The sequence below is a fragment of the Trichoplusia ni genome, chromosome 14 (assembly GCF_003590095.1).
Source record: "Trichoplusia ni isolate ovarian cell line Hi5 chromosome 14, tn1, whole genome shotgun sequence".
Classification (NCBI taxonomy): Eukaryota; Metazoa; Arthropoda; class Insecta; order Lepidoptera; family Noctuidae; genus Trichoplusia; species Trichoplusia ni.
In genome coordinates this window covers 4,303,860-4,324,605 of record NC_039491.1, presented here as the reverse complement: position 1 = coordinate 4,324,605, position 20,746 = coordinate 4,303,860, and the positions used below count along the sequence as shown (strand labels likewise).

Below are 20,746 nucleotides of genomic sequence, written 5' to 3'. Positions count from 1 at the left end.
CCAATAAATGTGAATTATCGTCGACCACTGTTCAGGAAACGAACCATATATATCAAAGAGATTGTCTAATTTAAAACTGTTCCTAGACTGTTAATTTTAACCTTCACATTTTTAAAGACAAAAGACTCTCAGAAATTATACTTTGAAGTTGCCGAAGAAAGTTTTGGTTTTGACAGCTCCAAAAATGTCTAAAGAAGTTTTAACTTTTGTTCTTTTTCCTTTGCGAAGGATTATCCAAGTTTAAATAAAACGAGTAATTTGCTGTATTATACTTACCTGTATTATCTGGATAATTTCAGAATCACTCCATTATGCATAATTAATGATAGATCTTTTTCCCAATACGGTAAATTTTCATAAAATTACATAATACGGACTAACCCAAATAAGTTACCTTGGTATAAATGACATTCAGCTTATATTTTACGAAATAACGATAATGTAAATATTTTGAATTTAACCTGTGTATAAAAATAATTTCATCAGTCTTATAGTTTAACATAACATAAATTCGCTTATATAAACATTAAGATAACTATATCAACAACTTTACAAGTTAAGCAATGTTTCCGGGAACATTCCTACAAGTAAATTGTGGAGTCTTATCTGTTAAGATATTTATGAGATTTACACTCTAATTCTAATATAGATACTATTCTATACAAAAAGTGATTATCAAAATTAATGTTTATAGAAGTTAATGAAATCCTTAATTAAAATCCAGCAGCACTACCATTACTTCTCAGATCGAACGCACCTTCTAGCATTCCGTTAACGTGCCTCACTAGCGCCCCTGCTTGTCCAGTCTTCTCACTATATTCTGGCAAGAAAACAACATCATGACCTCTTTCCTTCAAATATTGGATCGTGTCTTCCTTAAACCTGTTCTCTATTTTTAACGTATTATCTGGATCACCGGAAATTCTACCATATATCCATCTTGGTGCAGATACAGTTTCTTGTAAACCAAGTCCTTGTACAACGTATCGGTGGAAGATACCAGCTTGCGTTTGCGGTTGTCCATCGCCTCCTCTGGTTCCATAAACAATTACCCTACCGTCATGTAGGCGAGCAGCTGCGGGATTTAATGTGTGATAAGGCTTTTTCCCAGGCTTCAATGACAATAAGTGATCTTTCTTCAGATTAAATGCCACTCCTCTGTTGTGCCACAAAATACCCGTTTTCGGTAGTACAACTCGACTACCAAATTCATGGTAAATACTCTGTATAAATGAAACTGAAAATCCTTTATTGTCCATTACTCCCATCCAAATGGTGTCACCAGCACCATCGATAGATGAAAATTGTATCTGGCTTTCATCAAAATTTATCTTCTTAGCCATATTGAACAATACTTGGCTTGAAATCAGTGATTTAGGATCAGTTTTCATAAATGCCGGATCTGTTATATATTCGTCACGCATTAGAAATGCTTGTTTAGTAGCTTCAACTGATGCGTGTATAAATTGGCCTTCGTTTTGGCCACTAATTCCTAACTTGTCCAACACACCTAAAATAGCCAGTGAAACCAAACCCTGTGTTGGTGGTGGGGTGTTGTAGATATCTCCATGACTATGTAATAAACGTAAAGGAGTTTTCATTTCCGCTGAATAGTTTTCGAGATCTGATTTTGTGATTGGCATACCTAAAGTGGACATGTCTTCAGCAATTAAATTTCCCACCTCACCTTTATAAAAACTATTAAGACCGTTTTCAGCTAATTTCTCTAAAGTCCTAGCCAACTGTTTTTGACAAAAAATTTCCCCAACATCTGGAATTTTTCCATCAGGGATAAAAACCCTTTTAAATTCATGCGATAGAGTTCTTTTCATGTTCAATAATGCCGCATGTTGCGATTTAGTCATAGGATATCCATTGTTTGCGTAATGAATGGCATCAGCTAATAATTTTGAAACTGAGGTTCGTTGGTATCCGCAGGCAGCCACATAGTTGAGCGCCGTTTCCCATCCTCCGACTGTACCAGCTACCGTTATGGCTGACTTGACGCCTTCGTAGGGAATTTTATCGTAGTCTTTGAAGAAATCTGGTGTCGCTAAGGAACCTGCGGCTCCACAAGCTTCAATGACTATTGGGTCGCCATTTGGTGGTACTATAAGCCAAAATGAATCACCCCCAATACTATTCATGTGAGGGTATACGACAGCTATAGTTGCAGCCGCTGAAACCATGGCTTCAATAGCTGTGCCTCCATCTTTCAATATGGCCAGGGCGCTCTGCGTAGCTAAATGGTGGGGTGTTACCACCATTCCGTTTGGTGCTACATTGCTTTCCATCTTTCTAGTTTACCCTCAATTACGATTTTCTAAGAACAGTGCAGAATATTACCTGCAACAATAGGTATAAAAATTAATTACGATTTAATATATTCGTCCTAGAGTAGGCAACACAAAATTATGAATTATTGGTAGCCTTAGAAGCTTGACGTAGCCCATTACCTTACAATATCATAAAACGAAAAAACATCTTAAAAACATGCTGTCAACACAGAAATCGGAAGCGTGGGATTTTAGGGTCCAGATAGCTTCTAAGCCTGTCCCTCGTAAATATCAACAGGGTTATATCAAAATTATACCCTAAGGATACGAGACGCCGTAAAATGATGTCGATACTGATATAATACATTGTAATAAAGATTAGAATGACGGTAATAGATTGTTTTGTAAGTAATAATACGTCCTTGGGGTGCAATATTTTTCCCTGGACTATTTGCAGAGGATGCCCAAATCGTCTTTTCCTTTCATTGCTCGTAATTACCACATTCGGTTTCCTACTATGTTTGTTGTTTTCTTTAGCGAATAAGAGAATACTGGTACTATAAAGAGTACACAGGTGCGGAAATTAAAGTTTTTATGTGTTTGTTAAACAATTGTAAACTTTAGGAGGCCATGACTATCTAAAAATGTTCAATTTACAAGATTGTCGAGCAAAGCTGACATAATTTAAGGAAAATAAAATTACTTCAGCTCAATTTCAAATAATAACCATAATATATCAAACGAAGTTATACCCAGCGGTACGTAAAAATGACCGAATTAGGTCATCCGCACATCGAAAGCGATCGACGGGACGTAAACCATACTAAACCTTTCGCGTTCTCGAGGCATATGCGTAAAATATGTTAAGAGCCGTATCCAACCCGGGACATATTGCCGGCCAACGAACCGGCACGATATTGAAAATGAAGTTTTTTGTATGCATTGAAGGGTTTATGGCCGGTAGTGACGACAGAATAACGTGCCGCCGCCGGTGACGGGTTAACTGAACCGTGCTTATGACTATATTTGACATTTGTTTCTTTTCCTTTATTCTCGTGTAACCTCTTTTTGGATTTTTCATTTATTCATTTAGATTTTACAAGTATTTACCTGTTTTCTCGAATATTGTCTGGTTATAATATAAGCATTATTTTCATGAATAATTACGTGTATTAGGTGTGTAGGTACAATAATATTGTCAGTAAATGCTAGCCATATTTTGTTTAACAATCAGATATTTTGCTTTTCTGTAGCAAACTAAACAGTTTGCCACGCACACATAACACAATTTTTACCGTATCTTTGAAAAGTACTAGACTTCTGTAAACCTGAATTTTCCGTGTTCATTCATTAAACAACTAATTAGTTGTTACTAATACTAACTAATTAGTTAGTATTAGTATTAGGTTACTACAAAGAATCTCTTCACACTTGCTATTAAATAAAGTTTCCGATCTGTGTAGCGGAAACTTTATTTTGTATTGATTGTGTAGATAATAAGTAATCTCATTGTAAATCCACAAACAATGACTTTACCTTAAACTTGGATAATATGAACTATTAGGTACCCAATGAATGTAATACATTTCCATTTCAACAGTACATGGCTTTCGGGATTCAAGATCTGCCGTCTCTGTAGAATAATGGAAACTACTAACTTCATATCTCGACCTTTGTAGAATTGTAGAAAGAAACTTTGAACTCCGAGGCAAGTAAATTCGATTTATTTACTGTACCCCGTCCTTACTACGCTACCAGTGACGCTAGTATAAATATAGCCTAGTCTGATTTTATTATGTGGCTTTATCAAGGCGTATAAAAGAGAGGTTTCCTTGTAAGCTAGTTTAAACTTCTAATAGTTAAGGTATAAGTACCTTCGTCAACACGTATTTGAATTATGAAGATGACATTAAAATTACTATTTTTTTTATTAAGTGATGGATAATATACGTTAAGAATTAACGAATGTTAGTATTTAATACACCTTAAGAGAAATTTGAAACTAACCATGCAAAAAATAAGAATTTCACGAATGAATGTATGAAGATTTAATCTTTTCATTAGTATACATTCATATAAAATGTAATAAAAGTAACGAGGTAGGTACGTACTTAAAATAAAACCTTTTATCAAAGGTCCTTCTGTGAAATTCACACATTGAAAGTATTCGTATTCCAATTAACAAGAGTCAAACGAATCAACCGTATTACCATATAATATGAAGCCTACTTTAGCTTGGTATTGCGTATAAGTATTCATTTATTTGTGTGTGCGAGTTTATGTGAGTGTTGAGCATCGATATATGTACATATACATATTGAGATCGCTTACAACACGTAGACAAGAAACAAAAATCAATCACTATCAATAACACCTGAAAAATGTACATCCTGGTAGAAATAGCACAAAAAATTTATATACTGAGAATGGACCATGACCCGACTATAAGGTCACGCGTCGATGGAAATTAAACTTAAATCTCTATTTACATATTTGATGATCGTATTCATATTTGCCGACAACTCATTATCTGAAGCATCTAGCTGGAAGTCATTGTTTCCACTAATTTGAAATCAATAGTTTCTAGTAACAAGTAAAGAGTTAATAATGTACGTAATTATCATTAATGAGTTGTTTATGCATACGCGCATCACAGCTTCTATCTAAGCATTGATACAAAGGACCTGAACCAAGTTAAATTTCTACAGTCGATGTTACGTGATTAACCGAAGACAAATGTCAGATTCATACATTTAAACATTCTACATGAAACTAGTCATATCACTTGGTTTGAAGGGCCGATCTGTGACCTACAAACCAGTTAGTTTCCAGTTAGCCACACGACTTTATATATGTATGTACCTTCTCCATTGTTGCCATTTGCTTCCGATAGGAACAAAATAACTCTTATCAGTCCAAAAAATTCCATAGCACTAAACACAATCATAATATGGGCAATATTTATATATTATCTCCATTACATAACATTTAACTACGATTTTCGTTCATAAAATTGTCAATGGACAGATAGTTTCAGCAAATGGTTTTAGTATGTAACAACTTAAACCAAATGCCTGAAAGCAATCTAGATTTAGTATAAATAGAACGGTTCCAACGAGAAATCTTGACCGACCCGTTAGATTATTGCCTAAGATATCTTTACTGGGGAAGCAAATGAAAACAGTTACTAAGGAGGAAAAGATTATGTTATGCTATTCAGTCTTCCGTATTTTATGAAGATTTGTATTTATACTTAACATTTTGCTTGCATAATAATGTTCAAGAATAATTTCTGATGTACTCTTGACAGAGCCATTTCGGCTAAGAGGAATACCCAGACAATAGAAAGTCATTGAAAATAGCAAGATTGGGGCCCAGATCGTAGTCTTCACTTCCACTATGTGATATACTATTAAAGTGTGTTTATTCCGAGACAAAAAGACTTTCCCCATACTTAATAACATGCTCTCTTAATTATAAATATTCGATTATTACAAAACAAAACAGACTCAGATTTCGTGCGTACGTACGATTACTGCAAGACAAAACACGTTGATAAGTGGCCATGCATAGTGGGCATGAACGTAAAAACAATTAATTAATTTTATTTACAAATACACTGACTTATTGTATCAAAAGCTCTTCTTTTTATATGCACATTATATATATGTCTACTCTTTCTATTATACTGTCTCAGTGCGAGCTTTATTACTTTTCAAGCACATATAAGTTACGACTTTTATAATAATGTACATGAACTAACTCACAATGTGACTTGCTAAAGCTCTTTAGATGGGCCCCACCTTATAATGCACAGTTACATAGGCAAGATGGACAGATGGCTTATTTTGAAAGCCCGTTACAGCGTTTATTGAATATTATTATGGAAATTGCGTACATAGGCGAGGCCATACTCATAGCGTTTGAGCCTCTACAGCTGAATGCACTTAGGCATCTATGCATCTATAAAATATTTAATGTCCTCTACATAGTACTTTCCTGTGTACGATAATAGAATTTCTGAAGAACCCACTGCATAAAAATGTTAATAAAAATTGTTTAATACATAAGTATTTCGTTTTATGGACAACATTATTATACTTACTAACTTTGAAGTATGTTTTCTTTTTGGTATATTACGCACCACTTTTACGTTTACCAGCAACATAGCTTACTTTCGTTATATTTAAAGGGATTCTTACTCTGAATATGTATAATTAATCTTATTTGATTGTTTTTCCTTATGGTGTACAATAAAGAGTATTCTATCTATCTATATATTATCAATTCATCAAATCATTTTCGTCTCCATGATTAAGACATATATCTTTAAGTGAATAAAAAAAAACCCTTATGAGTTCTTGCATCATAAATAACTAAAAATAACCAAGTATAACGACAACGATTCTCTATTTCTGACATCATTGAGCTATCGCGTTATCAAAATACTACTCGCATGTTATCATATTTTAGCAATATCACTGATACGTTCCGTATTGACATGCGTCAATGCATGGGTCAAAGTGTACAGTAGCCTTATTGTGAATTCAGAGAAGCTATTGTGTGAACATCGTCTGTCGATAGGACCAGAACGCATTATTTCCGGGGTTCTGTGTATGAACACTGATCCTACTGTGTCAAGGAGATTTTAGCCTCTTTGGTGTGATATTTTTTTTATTTCTTTTTGCCACGGTATTATTTTAACATTTTGGCAGCTACTTTTTAAGATCTTCACTAGAAAAAGGAGTTTTCAAGCAGTGATGTTATTTTATTTTAAAGTTATGTGTTGATCGTAGCTTCAAAATGGTTATTATTTATTATCTATTAGCCAATTAGCTACTAAAATAGTTGACTATTGTAACCATATCAACAAATGAGTAGGTAATAAAAAAATTAAACGCACGTTTATTACCATACCGATTTAAATGTAGAGTCGATAGCATTGAAATGACACGTAGCAAAATCAATGTCAACAATATACTTTACTAGCTGTTGCCCGCGACTTCGTCCGCGTGGTTAGAAGATATAAGTTATGTATTTTCAATGTGAACAAGTAGTTCCTGAGGTTAGCGCGTACAAACAGACAAACTCTTCAGCTCTATATATTAGTATAGATATAGATAATGATAAAGAAAACAATTGCAATCTATTGCGTTTAAAGAAAATAATTAATTATCGATGAAATACAAATTTCACAATTATCGTCTACTTACTTCGAGTTATTTCATCAATAGCTTTGATTAAGATAAGCAGATTTATTGACACATCTTACTACTCTTTAAACGTTTATTCCATCACAATGAATAGGTAGGACATACGGTTCTGAACAATATATTTTATTCATGACAATTGAGCGAGCTCGCACATCCAGCTAAACAATATGCAGTTAGTTTAGTTGTATTGCTAATGGCTGTGAGGATTTATGGGAATGCGCGTATAAACCCGACTCTACTCCTCCATAAAAATTAAATTGGCCAGTACTTTAATGGTAATACATTCTCTCTATTTCTGTTATGCTACCTTTATTGGTCAATTTCAATATTGAAAATGAATTTATATTGCTATTGCATATAAATGAAATTGAACTAGATTATTTTATGGAATCTCGGAACTTTATACGATCTATGCCTATGGAACATACTGATGTGTGCGTGTGAACCAAAGATGCTAAGTAATGACGTCATAAAATATTTTCGAGTTCGACATTCAAAACGAAATAGACAATTTCAAATTCGGAATGTGATCGTATACAAGTGTGACTTACAACTGTAGTAGTAACAACATACAGTTGCTATAACCAGAAAAGCATTTGAGGTATGCAAAATGACATTATAGACTTTATTTGTAAAGACTTTAAGTTGACATTACATTGAAAATCCTTCTGAACGATTCCCACAGCATTTTGCAGGCCCGAAGCGAAATAGTGACGTGCATTTGTTTGCCGTCGCGACCGCAACAGCGAATTCACTAACGAACTTATTATTCGAAATTCGCATTGTAATCCCGCAAAACTGGAGCTAGAAAGTACAATGTGGACGGGTAGGTAATGTTCCAACGATTGTGTGCTGTCTAATCTGATGGACACTTAGCTTTGCCGCAAAGGTGAGTAAAAGACTGAACAACTCAAACTTTCGACGAACTTGTTTTCAGACGTACCTACTAATCATTATTCGTTCAGAGCTGTAGCCGTAAATCCCGATTTGCGATTTCAAAGTTGGAGTTTCTAGAATAGGTAATATAATTAAACTAACGTCGAACATGGACGTTGTTTGGGGCGCCGCAACTCAACGCCACGTACCCGGAAAAGCTTTTTTTTTGCTGTAGAAACATTGCAACCCCTCACAGTACTTAAATTATCTTGAAACTTGCATGACACATGTAAAAAGTGTATTATCATCATAATAGGTATATGGGGATTAGCATGCTATTTATATGCAGCTGTTGTTTAAACACAAAATCACCGCCAAATTCCCAGAGTTCAAAATATAGCTCGTATCAAACCATGTTTCTTTTGTTTTAACATAAAATAGAGAAATAAAGCACGATACTTTGTTCACTGTTTAGTTTTAAAAACTTTCTTCATTTTCTTCGAAATATTTAAAACTTCAGCAATCAATCTTGTGTTGAAAGATGTGTTGGTTATACGGAGAATTCAGTATTAGAAATACGTATGAACTGGAATTATAAAGCGAAATGGCTTTCAATGTGGATAGATAATATTTTAAAGTATAACAATGATAATAAGGACAATTGTAGGTAATCTTGTCCGGGTAGCCCGGAGATTCCACCTTTTACAAGATTGAGAGACTCTTGCCATTTGTCCGGTTTAGCAATAACGGTTGGCTGAACCAATCTGCAAGATCCCGATTTCAATAAAAACTGTGCTTATACAGTTATACTTGGGGGTAACTGCTATTACAGTAAGAATTCAATATCGGTAGGAAGGGGAACCTTTGAAGATAGCTGTCGTAGATTTAATGTGGATTGCACCAGTGACGTTTTACGTGCAACCTGTTTTATGCTTAATATAATATTTAGCACAGACAAGGAACATTTGCTATGTCAGGATTTGACCTGAACTGTTAAATAAGCATAAAAAAATCAAATATATTTGAGAAAATGTTTTGTAAACTCTCAGCAGAATAGACTAGAATTTTCGGGAATATGACCTACTAACTTAGGTACTACAAAAATGCTTTTCAAACGTTTTCTCACAAGAGAAGTCATGACAACACTAAACTTGTTATACCCCTTTTTCAAGATGACGGCTGTGATAAATGCAAGGTCAATACAGCTTTTCAACGGATAAAAACTATATTTTTAAATGGCATCCTATAGGAAAATTACCTAAGTCTCTCGGGTATTAAAAGAACCACACCTGGGTACTTTAAAAGTTAAGCCGGTGTTAATAAACTCAGTCACATTATCACATTTATAAAAGGTAGAGTTTAGGAGCTTGCCACCGATCTCTGCACGTTTTACTACACAGTAGGTACAGTCTATAGTATGATATAGTTTGTTTAAATTTTTATCTACGCTAACTTAAGTTATCTAGGACTTAAAATTTATAATTGTATCAGGGATAAAGTTTAACATAATATGCATAATAATTAAAACCCTTTTTTATAATTTATGACTCAAAACACAATGTATTAGGTTAATATTATGAAAAAGGATGAAGATCAACCAACATTTAAACACGTATTGAAAAAAAAATGTTACCTACTATGCATAAAGATAAAATATAAACTTATAAATTAGTTACTTTGTCTTAAATTAGTTACACACTAAGGTCTTAAATTACGGTACCTACATGAATGGTGTTTTATAGAGATGCGCCGAATAACTATTCGGTATCCGGTATTCGGCGTATTCGGCAATTTTTTCACTATTCGTATTCGGCCGAATTATTCGGTTTGGTGCCGAATATATTCGGTTCTTTTTTTCTCCGCCACATTACCCGATGTAGAACTAAAAGATATAACTTATTCTGTTATAAGTCTACGGAATACTATGAAAAAATGTTAAATTAAGATAATCAAAAAAAAGCAAATAAACTTTAATTCAGTGTTAATTTTTAACCAAAAATCATCATGTTTATTGCTTAAACAACAACATTTTACTAACAACTTTCTAGTCAATATTTATTTTAAAAAAATATTTCAACCATAGAACAAGATAATAATCCCTACTAATATTATAATTGCGTGTTTGTCTGTCTGTTATGCTGTCACGTCTAAACCACTGAACTGATTTTAATGAAATTTGGTACAGAGATAGAGTTGACCTTGAGAAAGAACATAGGATAGTTTTTATCCCGGACTTTTGAAGAGTTCTCTTGGAAACGCGATATAACCGACCTCGACGCGGGCGAAGAGCTAGTAATATTTATTTCTGAAACTAAACAGTTAACACTTAAAAAATAACATTTTTTTAAATGTTTAATCTTGCGCGGGGCAAGTAAGGACATGTTGAAACCTGTTTAAGCGACGAGGCAAAAAAAAATTGTACCGAATAGTTCGGCCGAATATTCGGTTCGGTAAACTTTAAACCGAATAGTATTCGGCATTCGGTTATTCGGTGAAACCACTATTCGGCGCATCTCTAGTGTTTTATATATCAAAGCTGATAAAAAAAATATAACCATTTTATTTTTCTCTTTAGATATTTTGTGGACAGCTGATACTAACGACATCTATGACTCTTGTTCTTAACTAATAAGAGGTGACGCTCGCTACTGCTGCAAAGTTGTGTAAACTGTAGGGATTTGAGTTCGTAGTACAACAATTTAGTAACACAATAATCTGTTTAAGACGCTAAATAAAATATCGTATTTTCGTTGTTATTATTAGATAGGGTACACTAATTTGGGTAACATTTACGTACTTTTATTAAACAAATTAAAAAAGAATTCCAATGTTCCAATCTTTTATCAACGTTTTTATGTTTTTTAATTCAATCAAGTACTTCATTAGACATTTACAGTGGCAAAACATTAATGACTAATAAGTAGGTAAGTAATTGAATAATTTTACGATCGATGAATCAAGCCTACACTCCGTAAAATAAATTGCTTTTCCTAGTAGAAACACGAGGAAAATGGAACGAATAAAAACTTCTGAACTAAAGACGATCGGTTTGGGTTAACATAAAATAATCAATTAAATAGGAAAGTCATAATAACAGATTGAATAAATAATGAAACTGCGCCGGTTCTCATTACTGCAAGCTTTGCCCATCGCTTTTTTTATTATCTAAGTACAACCAATAACCCTTGTTCTTTAACAAGTCATATACCTAATAGGTACTAGGTATAACAAAACGAGAAATAACTAAAGTTACTGTTGTTGGATTATATGTGTTTATAAAATACAAACTGTGAATTACTTAAAATATTTCATTTATAGGAAAGCATAATTCTTAATGTTCTTGATTTTATTTTCATCATCCTGCCCGCATCGCACTATTCTTACAGATTCATAAAATGTTGCCATTCAATGCAACACATTAATATAATTAATCTTATTAGAATTTTAAAAAGTATCGTTCAGTACATCACTAGTAACCACATATAAATTATTATGATGGTTTTCTGGAATGTGCACAGAATCAAATTATGATACGATATTTAAGTAAGCAAACGACGGTAAAGTCCGTTAAAATGCGCAGTCTGAATTTGAACGATATTTTAACGCGACAGTCCGCGACTCTAGCATAAGAAGTAGGTACCTAATATGATGTAATTTAACAAAGTACACCGTGCACAAAATACGGTAAAATACTTTTACAGTTTATCGATACTGTGCGTGTACAAGAGCACGGTCGCAATATTTACTTAATAAGCTTGCGCACATCACTAGTTACGTCAAACTTCGCGAAAAAAATATTAGCTGTTCGGCAAAGTTAAAGAGTGCAAAATTCTTTTAGGTTAGCGACTAAGTAAAATACCTTTTAAACATTTTGACATATTCATAGCCGGGCGGCTGAGACGATCATGAGCGCAGTGCGTGTTTAACAAAAATAGATTTTGTAACATTTTTATGTATCGTGACGTGTTATCAGGGCAAACGTACTTTATACAATTGTTGCCGAGTTAAACATTACAGTCTTCTTTCAAAAAAATTGTGTTGTGACCAAAAAACACTGTAATGTTTAAATCTTTGTTGAGCTCTGCTATAACTCAGGCCAGCTGTCAAGAGGTGGGTAAGTTTTTAATTATATTAAAAAAGGTTTAATTTGCCGTAACGATAATAAGATACATTGTTGTTGACGAATGTTAAGTTGACAATACGCAATTTTTTTAAATATGCCCTTGAATTGTCCGCCCTTGAACTGCAGCGGCGCGTCACTATGCGTCTTTTCGACCTTCGCATACCACAAATTACCGTCAACACCTGATAATTTTGAACAAGACAAACAACGAAAATACCACAAAAAATTATAATTAACTCATCTATATCAAGTTTTAAGTCATTATTAGATAACCAAACTAACCTCTATGACCTTTTTTAAGGAAATCAAAATAAAGTAAGATGTTACAACAGTTCATGCAAACTAAGAATATTTGTTAAGTTTTAAACAGAAATTTCTGAATAAAATTTATTATTGAATTAACTTACCAATGCATTAAGTGCAGAAACTTTCATTTATTTATAATAATTATAAAGCAATACATGTCAGTCTTGAATGAAGCAGCTTGCCAATGTAAGATAAGACCAAGTGAAATATTCTATATTACTTCTGTACACAAGATAATATTATTCTTATCAGTTACGTCAAATGTGGTTGGCCATCAGTTTAGTTCTATAGGATTCTTCACAACAAAATGACAACTCGACGGGTAATTTTTTTTATAATAATTCTCATAATTCAAATTTATCAGTTCATTAATCTTTTGCCTGTATGAAGTTTAAATTCAGTTCTATTTTTAAATATTTGTGCATTGTGTGCTACTAGTGATGATAAAATAGTGTTTTTTCTCCTGGAAATAATGCTCTAAGTTGTGCGGAACAGGGTTTGAATCATGTTTGTTTTTTATGTTATGATCTTTTTAGTGGTGTAACTTGTAAGTAGACAGTAATATCAATTAAAAGAAAAAAAATAAGGTGGTAACAACCTTTTTGCAATTAACAGGCCATTGATTTCATGTTATCTTATGTCATAAATGTGTATAGAAAAAGATCTTATTGTTCTCATTCATTTATTATGTTTATGATTGCTTTTATTGCATGGTTTTTATCACTTATAGGCTGATGTAACCTAGAAGTACAAATTACTTGTAGGTTATTTTATGTTACAAGTTTTATTGAGTTAATTTTTACTACTATTTAACTAACCAAAATGATTGATGATAAATATTTGGACGATTTATTTGCATGCAAACTGATGGTCAGAACATGTATACTGTAATAATCCAGTAACTGAGTAAAAAGGCTAAATAATTATCTCATAATGGTCATTTTCCATGCTCATATCTGTATTCATAGAAAATTTTCTAGTTCAATACAATATCTGTTATTGATTGGGCATTAAAAAGTCGAAATTAAGCCATTTTTACCTATTTAATGTCTATATTCTTATACTTACTTGTAAACCTATTATTATTTTTTTTACTTGAAAGTTAAACATTGATTTAGATTCTAATAAATAAAACTCTATTAGAGTTTCTCTGCAGGGATAATAGTCACACTTGAACTACTTTATGATGAACTTTATATACCCTTACCTTATATTCATTTTGTTAATATTGGTTTAATATTTCACTCCATATTGCTGAATGCTCATTCAGCACCTTAAAATCAGTATATTAGCAATCAATTAGGATGTAACCATTGTGATAACTTGCTTCCTTTAGTTATTTGCACATTTAGCATGTCACTAATAATATGTTCAAATTGTTCTTTTATCAAACTTACAAAATATTTATAATATCAGCAATCACTGTGTCATAGAGATTAAACCATTTGCTTTTTATTAATCTATAAAAGATTTATCTGGTTCTGACTGTAAGTGGCCAGTGTCTTGTAATGTTTTTTAAATCATTAAATCCTTTTTTGATTATTTGAGGAAATAAAATAAGGAAATTAGATTTGTTTGATAAATTATCTAGATTTCGAGTAATTTTTCCATTCATCACTCATTGGTTATCAAAATATGAAAGCATTATTTGTATTAGGTACTAGCGTGTGTCATGTGTGTATAATATCATAGTCAGCTAAAAGCAGTTTGTGTGAATTCGATAGACTGATAAGGTCAACTATCCATATTTATCTCTAAGCTTATTGATAAAATTGTCACACGAAACGAAAAACGTATCAAAGTGCGAGTTGTTAATAATTCAGATATAGACATGGAGAGTTCATTGATCATGTAATTGTGACTTATTTTAAATCCGAATAAAACCTCAAAAGATCGGTATCTTAACTCCATCGTTAACCTAATACGAACCTTAAGTAGGGCCTCGATTCTGCTATTTACAATGGCCGATGAATGAATGGCAATTGGATTAAATTTGAAATTATTCCTATTCTCTTAAGCATTTTTAAACTGTCATCTGCAGTGTAATTCATCGGCCATTTTAAATAGCGGTATTGGGGCCCTGATCAGATGGCCTATCATCAGAAGTGAAATGCCGCTCTACGCGGTGTAGTGTACCGTCTCAGTCTTGCAGTAGTTCTTGCTCCAAAGAGTTACTGCTCATTGTCAATTTATTATGTACTACCTATGTACCCTATGTAGAAGATTCCATTAACGACATAATGTTAGCAGTTGCATGTGCTGTAAGATGAATTGTTTCACCTTGACCTTGGCGATACAACCTTGTTGACTATATTTACTGTCAACGGAAATACCGGCAAGCGACGATAGGGTGGAAAGATGATATTTATTAATCACGCAATCTTTTGTCTTTTAACCCTTACAGGAAATGTAAGTAAGTACTCAAGTACTTTTAGAGCCTGCGATGTGGTTTCACATGTGCCTTTCAAAATAGATTTCATTTGGTATGTTTATTAGTAAAGCTTAAGAGTTATTTTGATAAATTTAGTCAGGCTACCTAATCAAACGAATGTATGATGAATAATGATATTTAATAAACCCTGTAGTTCTCTAATGATCCAAGTGGTTAAAATATCGCGTTTTTAATAAATAACTTTCAAATATAATATCACGAAATAATTCCTTACTTCCTAAATGTAATTTACTTACACATGCTTTTTCAAATTGTATTTTTGGCTGATGTCTCTATCTACAAATCGTGTTTATATAAACACGATTTTCTCATGCAAAATGTAGACAGAAGATCTAAATAAAACAAAAATGCTGTTTTCATATTTTAATACCATATATTAAGGAACCTGTAATTTTTCATAACAATACATTATCACATCGTGTCTGCATTGTCAACTTGGTTAATTTAATGCATTTTGAGGGAGTAGCACTACAACTGGCCATTTTTAAACGTTTCTGACAACGCAAGTACAACAGCATGGAATATCATATTCCTTCAGCTTAATCATATCAGCTTTCTCATCGTAAATGAGGAGTGAACGTTTTACTGTTGAAGTTTCACAACTTGACATCATGTTATAGGTATGCAATTGCAAGTGTTTGAAACATTCTTGAGTTCCCCTGTTAATTTTCTCGTACCTATGGATAAAATGACCTTGTTAATCTTACATAATTATTCAAGTAGGAATCAAGTCAGAAAACTAAGCACAGAATAAATATCAGTCAATCGAAACAAAAACTATGCGCGCTCCTTATCAAACAAAGAATACTTGAAAAATAAATCTTGGAGCTTTTCATCTCCTCATCTTCGTTTCCGACTAAAGAAAAAATCTGTATTTTTTTTGTGCCTCATCATTCTTGATGTTAGAAGTTACGAGATAATAGAAAAAAAAAAACAAAATTGAAATATCTCAGAGTGATACGAGACCAAAAAATATCGGTGTACTATTTTTCGAAATAATAATTTTATGAAAAAAGATACTCACGCGCATTTGACGGTCTCAATCGGTTGACTTAACAATTTAGTTTGAATAATAATGTCAGTGTCCGTTCTGTTACCCATCTCGTAACTAAAAGTGTAACTGGAATCCAGCTGTAACAGAGAACATATAAATTTTAAACTAGAACGAATGAGACAAAATAAACACAGGTGAAATAAAAAAATAAAAATATTAACGGCCATATCAAATCATATCAGTGAAGTGCCTAATAAGTGTCAGTACCTGAGTTCCAATAGACAAAATTGTAGCTTGACTCGAGAGCCCAACCAAAACCCCTCATAGCAGGATTGTTGCAGTTGTGGGAGCGACAAAAACAACAAATGATAGACGGTATCATATCAGATCTTATATCAGCAAAGTACCTAATAAGTGACAGTACCAGAGATCGCACAGATAAAATAGAAGTTTCAATCAAGGCCCTACCAAAACTCCTTGCCGTAAGAATAATATATTAGTGTTGGAAGCAAAGAGTCGCTCTACGCCATGTAGATCTTCTTACTCATTCACAAGATCATATCTAAGAGTCTTCACTTCTTCCATTAGGAGAAACGCAAGTGTATTGCAGTGCGCTTCCACAACGACAATAATATTACTTGCTGTCGTCGTGGAAGGCTCTCAGTAAACGCACTTAGTATAATGAAGTTTTATCCTGCATTCTAAATGGAGAACAGTAACTTACCACTTTAATGTATGGGCAGTTATGCCAATCTTCCTCAGGCGACAGTTCTGGTTCTGGGTTTTGGCCAATCCTGTCAGAGAAACTCTGAAAAAAGGATATTAAACTATCAGACTACATCTCAGTATGTTAATAACGACTCGAACGACTTTAATTCTAGTTTTGCTCGAGGTTTCAAGTCGACGAGTCGTCCAGAATAAAAACAAGCTTTTGTTCTTAGATCGAGTTAAATGCCTGTCCTCCGTGATCATCAGAACTCGCAGCATGGAGACCACAGTGGTCGTTATCGTGGTTAAATATACCACTTTATTATCCGTGTAGTCTATGTGTGTCACGCAAAAGTTAGAACTATTCGTTTTATTAGTCTTTTATGTGAAGTAAATTGCACGCGTAATAAAATTGTAACCATATTCTATTTATCAATGCATAATTTATTTATGATTTATGGCAAAATTTATAAAATAAGGTTTTTACGTACCTTTACTAAGGGTGGTGTCAGAAGTCTATTGATCTTCTCTTCCAGCTTGTCATAGCCTTCGGGTTTAATAGAACAAAATCCTTCTTTGTGGCAAGCTTCAGGAATCTTAAGTTTCATCACTGATCCTAGAAAGAATATCATGATTTAGGAAGTCGTATTAAATACACTGGTTGGTCAGAAAAGTTTGTTTTGGAAAATTTGGATTTAACTTGATAAGAAAGCGTTAGGGCTCGTTTGTTGTCGTTATGATCTGATATCTAAAGACGAATAGAAATAAAACGTAAGACAAAAGAACTTACCATTTGCTTCAGCACAAAAGACAATAACAAGAAGAGTGACCTGTAAAAACAATTTGACGTAATTAATTTAATGTCCAAAGTAATAACAATAAATCCCAAAACACTTCACAATTTGTTTTTAAATTATTAAATGGTGTATTTACCGCAAATGAGACACGTTTGAAAGACGCCATTTCTTTTTATTAAAAATGTAACGCACAGATTTGAATTGGCAACAACGACTGGAATTAACTTTATTAAAAAGTTAATTTAATTCAGTCCTTGTTGCGACTGTCTCTGACAGCTATCGACAACGTGTGATCATTAAGTTGTTCTCGTTTATATGGCGTTTAATATAAATAATAATACCTTGTATTTTCCCTGTTATTGGAAAGAACAACCATACCGTTAAGCCCATACGATGGCCAACGCAATGAGTTGATACGATGACGTTAGAATTGCGTATTTCGTAATAATTCTCTGGGTTTCCCTAATCACATAAAGTAATTAGTGTACATAGATATATTTACATATATGGGTTTTAGCTATTCGAATTAATCGGAACGTGTTCGTAAATACGAAAGAAGTTTTCATCTATTTAGCGTTCCAGATTTTGCAATTCATAATACTTACCAACAACTTTACCATAAAAATATAACAGTCATTTTTGCTAATCCTTGCTTGAGCACTTATGATTACGGTGTTACATCTCCTTCGAGAAAGACTTATAACTTGTCACATGTATTCAATAAATTTTCTAGGTTGATTGCAACTATTTTGTTGTGTTGTTAAGTATGTGCATCAGCACATAATTATAATAACAAAAAATAGTTTCTTTGGCATACTTTCTGGTTGAGCCATGATCGAAGTTGAAATATAATGTAATTATTTCGAAATATTTTTATTGATGTAAAAACGCAATTTAAAAGTGCTTTAATCCCTGAAAAGGTCCTTCGGTTATTTACTATGATTATAAATACTTGTAAAATCCCCAAGTCATGGTTTAGTAATGTATTGCGAAACGTTGTTTATAAACACAAAAACAATTGAAATCTGCTTTCGTCTTAACACAATACATGTCGTAATAGATGCCCATTAACTTTTCTTGCTATTCTAATAATAGTGTATTTTAACTTAATAGACACACATGTTTGCGTGTGTCTAAAGAATATTGCCCAAAATAGATTATGTATGTACTCATTTATTTACCATTTTTTCAGAAGGTCACGTATTTCATCTATGAATTTTGCGCTGGTCACTTTTATTACATATTGATGTATAGGCAAGTTCCCTTTTTCCACACGGTTTTATAGTTTTTTTAAGCTAGTATATTTGCCAAGTAAATGCTCCTATGATCAAACTTGTCATGAAACAAAATACTTACAAAATTAAATAAGACAATGTAAACCACAAGAGCATAAATAAATTGTCACAAGATTTTATACCTTTCTCAAATTACCCTTTACGATAGTATTTTTAATTAGTTCTAAAATTAGTTTCGAAATAAGCAACTATTGTCATATTTATAAGCGGTATTACAATTTAGTTCTAATATAAAAGTATGGAAATTTAAACATTGTCTCCGAGCGATAAACCCGAATGCCTTACCTCATGAAAAACATTTGCAGAAGACCTGACGTTTCGACCAGGTTACACTGGTACCAGGCAGACAGACTTCGTAGCAACTATTAATTTTTAACTTGAATAATAATAATTTAAGAGGCGTTGTCCCTTAAAATGTCATGATTATGATATGTTCAATGTCATTGCCATAATAATCTAATCCCATAGAAACTCAACGTAAGAATGTTTATCAGTGATAAAAATTGTTATCTTTTTAGTAAGACACGGGTAATGAACTTGTTAACTATTTTTATCATAGTTTTTTTTATATGAATTGAAATGAAAACTATGCACGTACTCGTATAGTGCAGCTAATGTAATTTGGCACGTCTTGAAAAATCTACTAAATATTGGTGCCTTTGTCTCATACATCGCTGTTGTTACTTGATAAGGCTAGCCCACCAATATTTTATCTCTTTTCCGGACCACCAAAATATTTCGCTCTGATAGCAGTTACGGGAATAGGGAAATAATAATTAGCTATATTATAATACATACGTTTATTAAAAATTTTGCTACCTAAATGAATAAATTAACACTCAAAGTTGTATTATAAAAACTTACAAACTATGAGTAAAACAGTTAATACAATTAATGTGGTCAGTCTTGTTATCTCAATCAATATAAATTATCTAAATCTGTAATTATTCGTCATAAAGCTCTTACACATGCCCTAAAAAAGTCATAAATATGTACTCATGGATTCTACCTTAAAAAAAATTACACCTATTTGATGTCCGGTTAAATCACCCGCTATAAATGACAGAGAATCGCTCAAGCTCTGAGAAGTGTATACACTGAATTATGACATAAAAAATATGCAAATTATAATGAGTTGGTAATAGAACAAGTACAGCAGCAGGGTACGTTGAAATCCTTTTGCACAATCATATGGGCCGTGTCATCGTAGATAAGGAGAGACCGTTTTGCTGTAGAGGTCTTACAAGTAGATTGCATGTTGAAAGCACCCAAACCTAAATGCTGGAAGCATTGTTGAGTGCCGCTGTCGATTTTTTCGTACCTGTAGAGGAAGACAATTTTTTAATATAAGTTTTTGAAGGCTCTTTGTTGAGAAAATACGTTAACGCTCTGCTACTGCAGGTTAAAAAAGCATTGAAACTCTAAAGTTATCTTAAAGTGACTCCAAGTCTTTATTTTTCGTATAGATGGTACTTTACTATTATCAGAGTATAAAACGCCTGTTTTGAAATTGACATAAAAGTGGTTGCGGTTCGCATAAAAATCTAATAAGAGTAGTCTTTCAATATCGACAATCAAAATACCGAGGTTATGCCAGATCTGTATGCAGATGAGATATTGTAACGCTGACTTTGATAGAAAAACATTTTAATAAAGCACATGGCAGGTGCATTTGAACGAACAGTGTTAACACTTGTTAAAACATC

General features: G+C 33.0%; 4 protein-coding genes across 6 annotated transcripts in view; 1 reads left to right on the top strand and 3 right to left on the bottom strand.

The window, feature by feature from the left end:
- Positions 1 to 257: 257 nt before the first annotated feature.
- On the bottom strand, positions 258 to 14,311 carry LOC113500850 (oxamate amidohydrolase proenzyme-like). 2 transcript variants are annotated; one of them, XM_026881751.1, is made up of 2 exons: positions 14,002 to 14,311; positions 258 to 2,346 (listed from the first exon to the last, which is right to left on the bottom strand). In XM_026881751.1, exon 2 carries the CDS (start codon positions 2,292 to 2,294, stop codon positions 714 to 716), a length of 1,581 nt encoding a protein of 526 aa, XP_026737552.1. In that variant the 5' UTR covers positions 2,295 to 2,346; positions 14,002 to 14,311; the 3' UTR covers positions 258 to 713. The 2 variants fall into 2 exon arrangements, with proteins under 2 accessions (XP_026737552.1, XP_026737551.1); XM_026881750.1 differs by lacking the exon at positions 14,002 to 14,311 and adding an exon at positions 12,896 to 12,982.
- LOC113500848 (calcium-binding mitochondrial carrier protein Aralar1) overlaps positions 12,128 to 20,746 on the top strand; it is a 26,529-nt gene continuing 17,910 nt past the window's right edge. The window contains exon 1 of one of the 2 annotated variants that reach the window (XM_026881748.1): positions 12,128 to 12,475. In XM_026881748.1, coding sequence (XP_026737549.1) covers positions 12,425 to 12,475 — 51 coding nt within the window. In that variant the 5' untranslated portion in view covers positions 12,128 to 12,424. Of the gene's footprint in view, positions 12,476 to 13,012; positions 13,117 to 20,746 lie in introns of those variants that run through there. The other variant, XM_026881749.1, reaches the window with a different exon arrangement.
- Positions 15,597 to 18,456, bottom strand: LOC113500851. The gene is made up of 6 exons (XM_026881752.1): positions 17,882 to 18,456; positions 17,739 to 17,778; positions 17,440 to 17,564; positions 16,965 to 17,048; positions 16,271 to 16,377; positions 15,597 to 15,923 (listed from the first exon to the last, which is right to left on the bottom strand). Exons 1-6 carry the CDS (start codon positions 17,909 to 17,911, stop codon positions 15,731 to 15,733), a joined length of 579 nt encoding a protein of 192 aa, XP_026737553.1. The 5' UTR covers positions 17,912 to 18,456; the 3' UTR covers positions 15,597 to 15,730.
- LOC113500852 overlaps positions 18,511 to 20,746 on the bottom strand; it is a 4,207-nt gene continuing 1,971 nt past the window's right edge. The window contains exon 6 of the mRNA XM_026881753.1: positions 18,511 to 20,361. Within this exon, the coding sequence (XP_026737554.1) occupies positions 20,166 to 20,361 (196 nt within the window). The 3' untranslated portion in view covers positions 18,511 to 20,165. The remainder of the gene's footprint in view (positions 20,362 to 20,746) is intronic.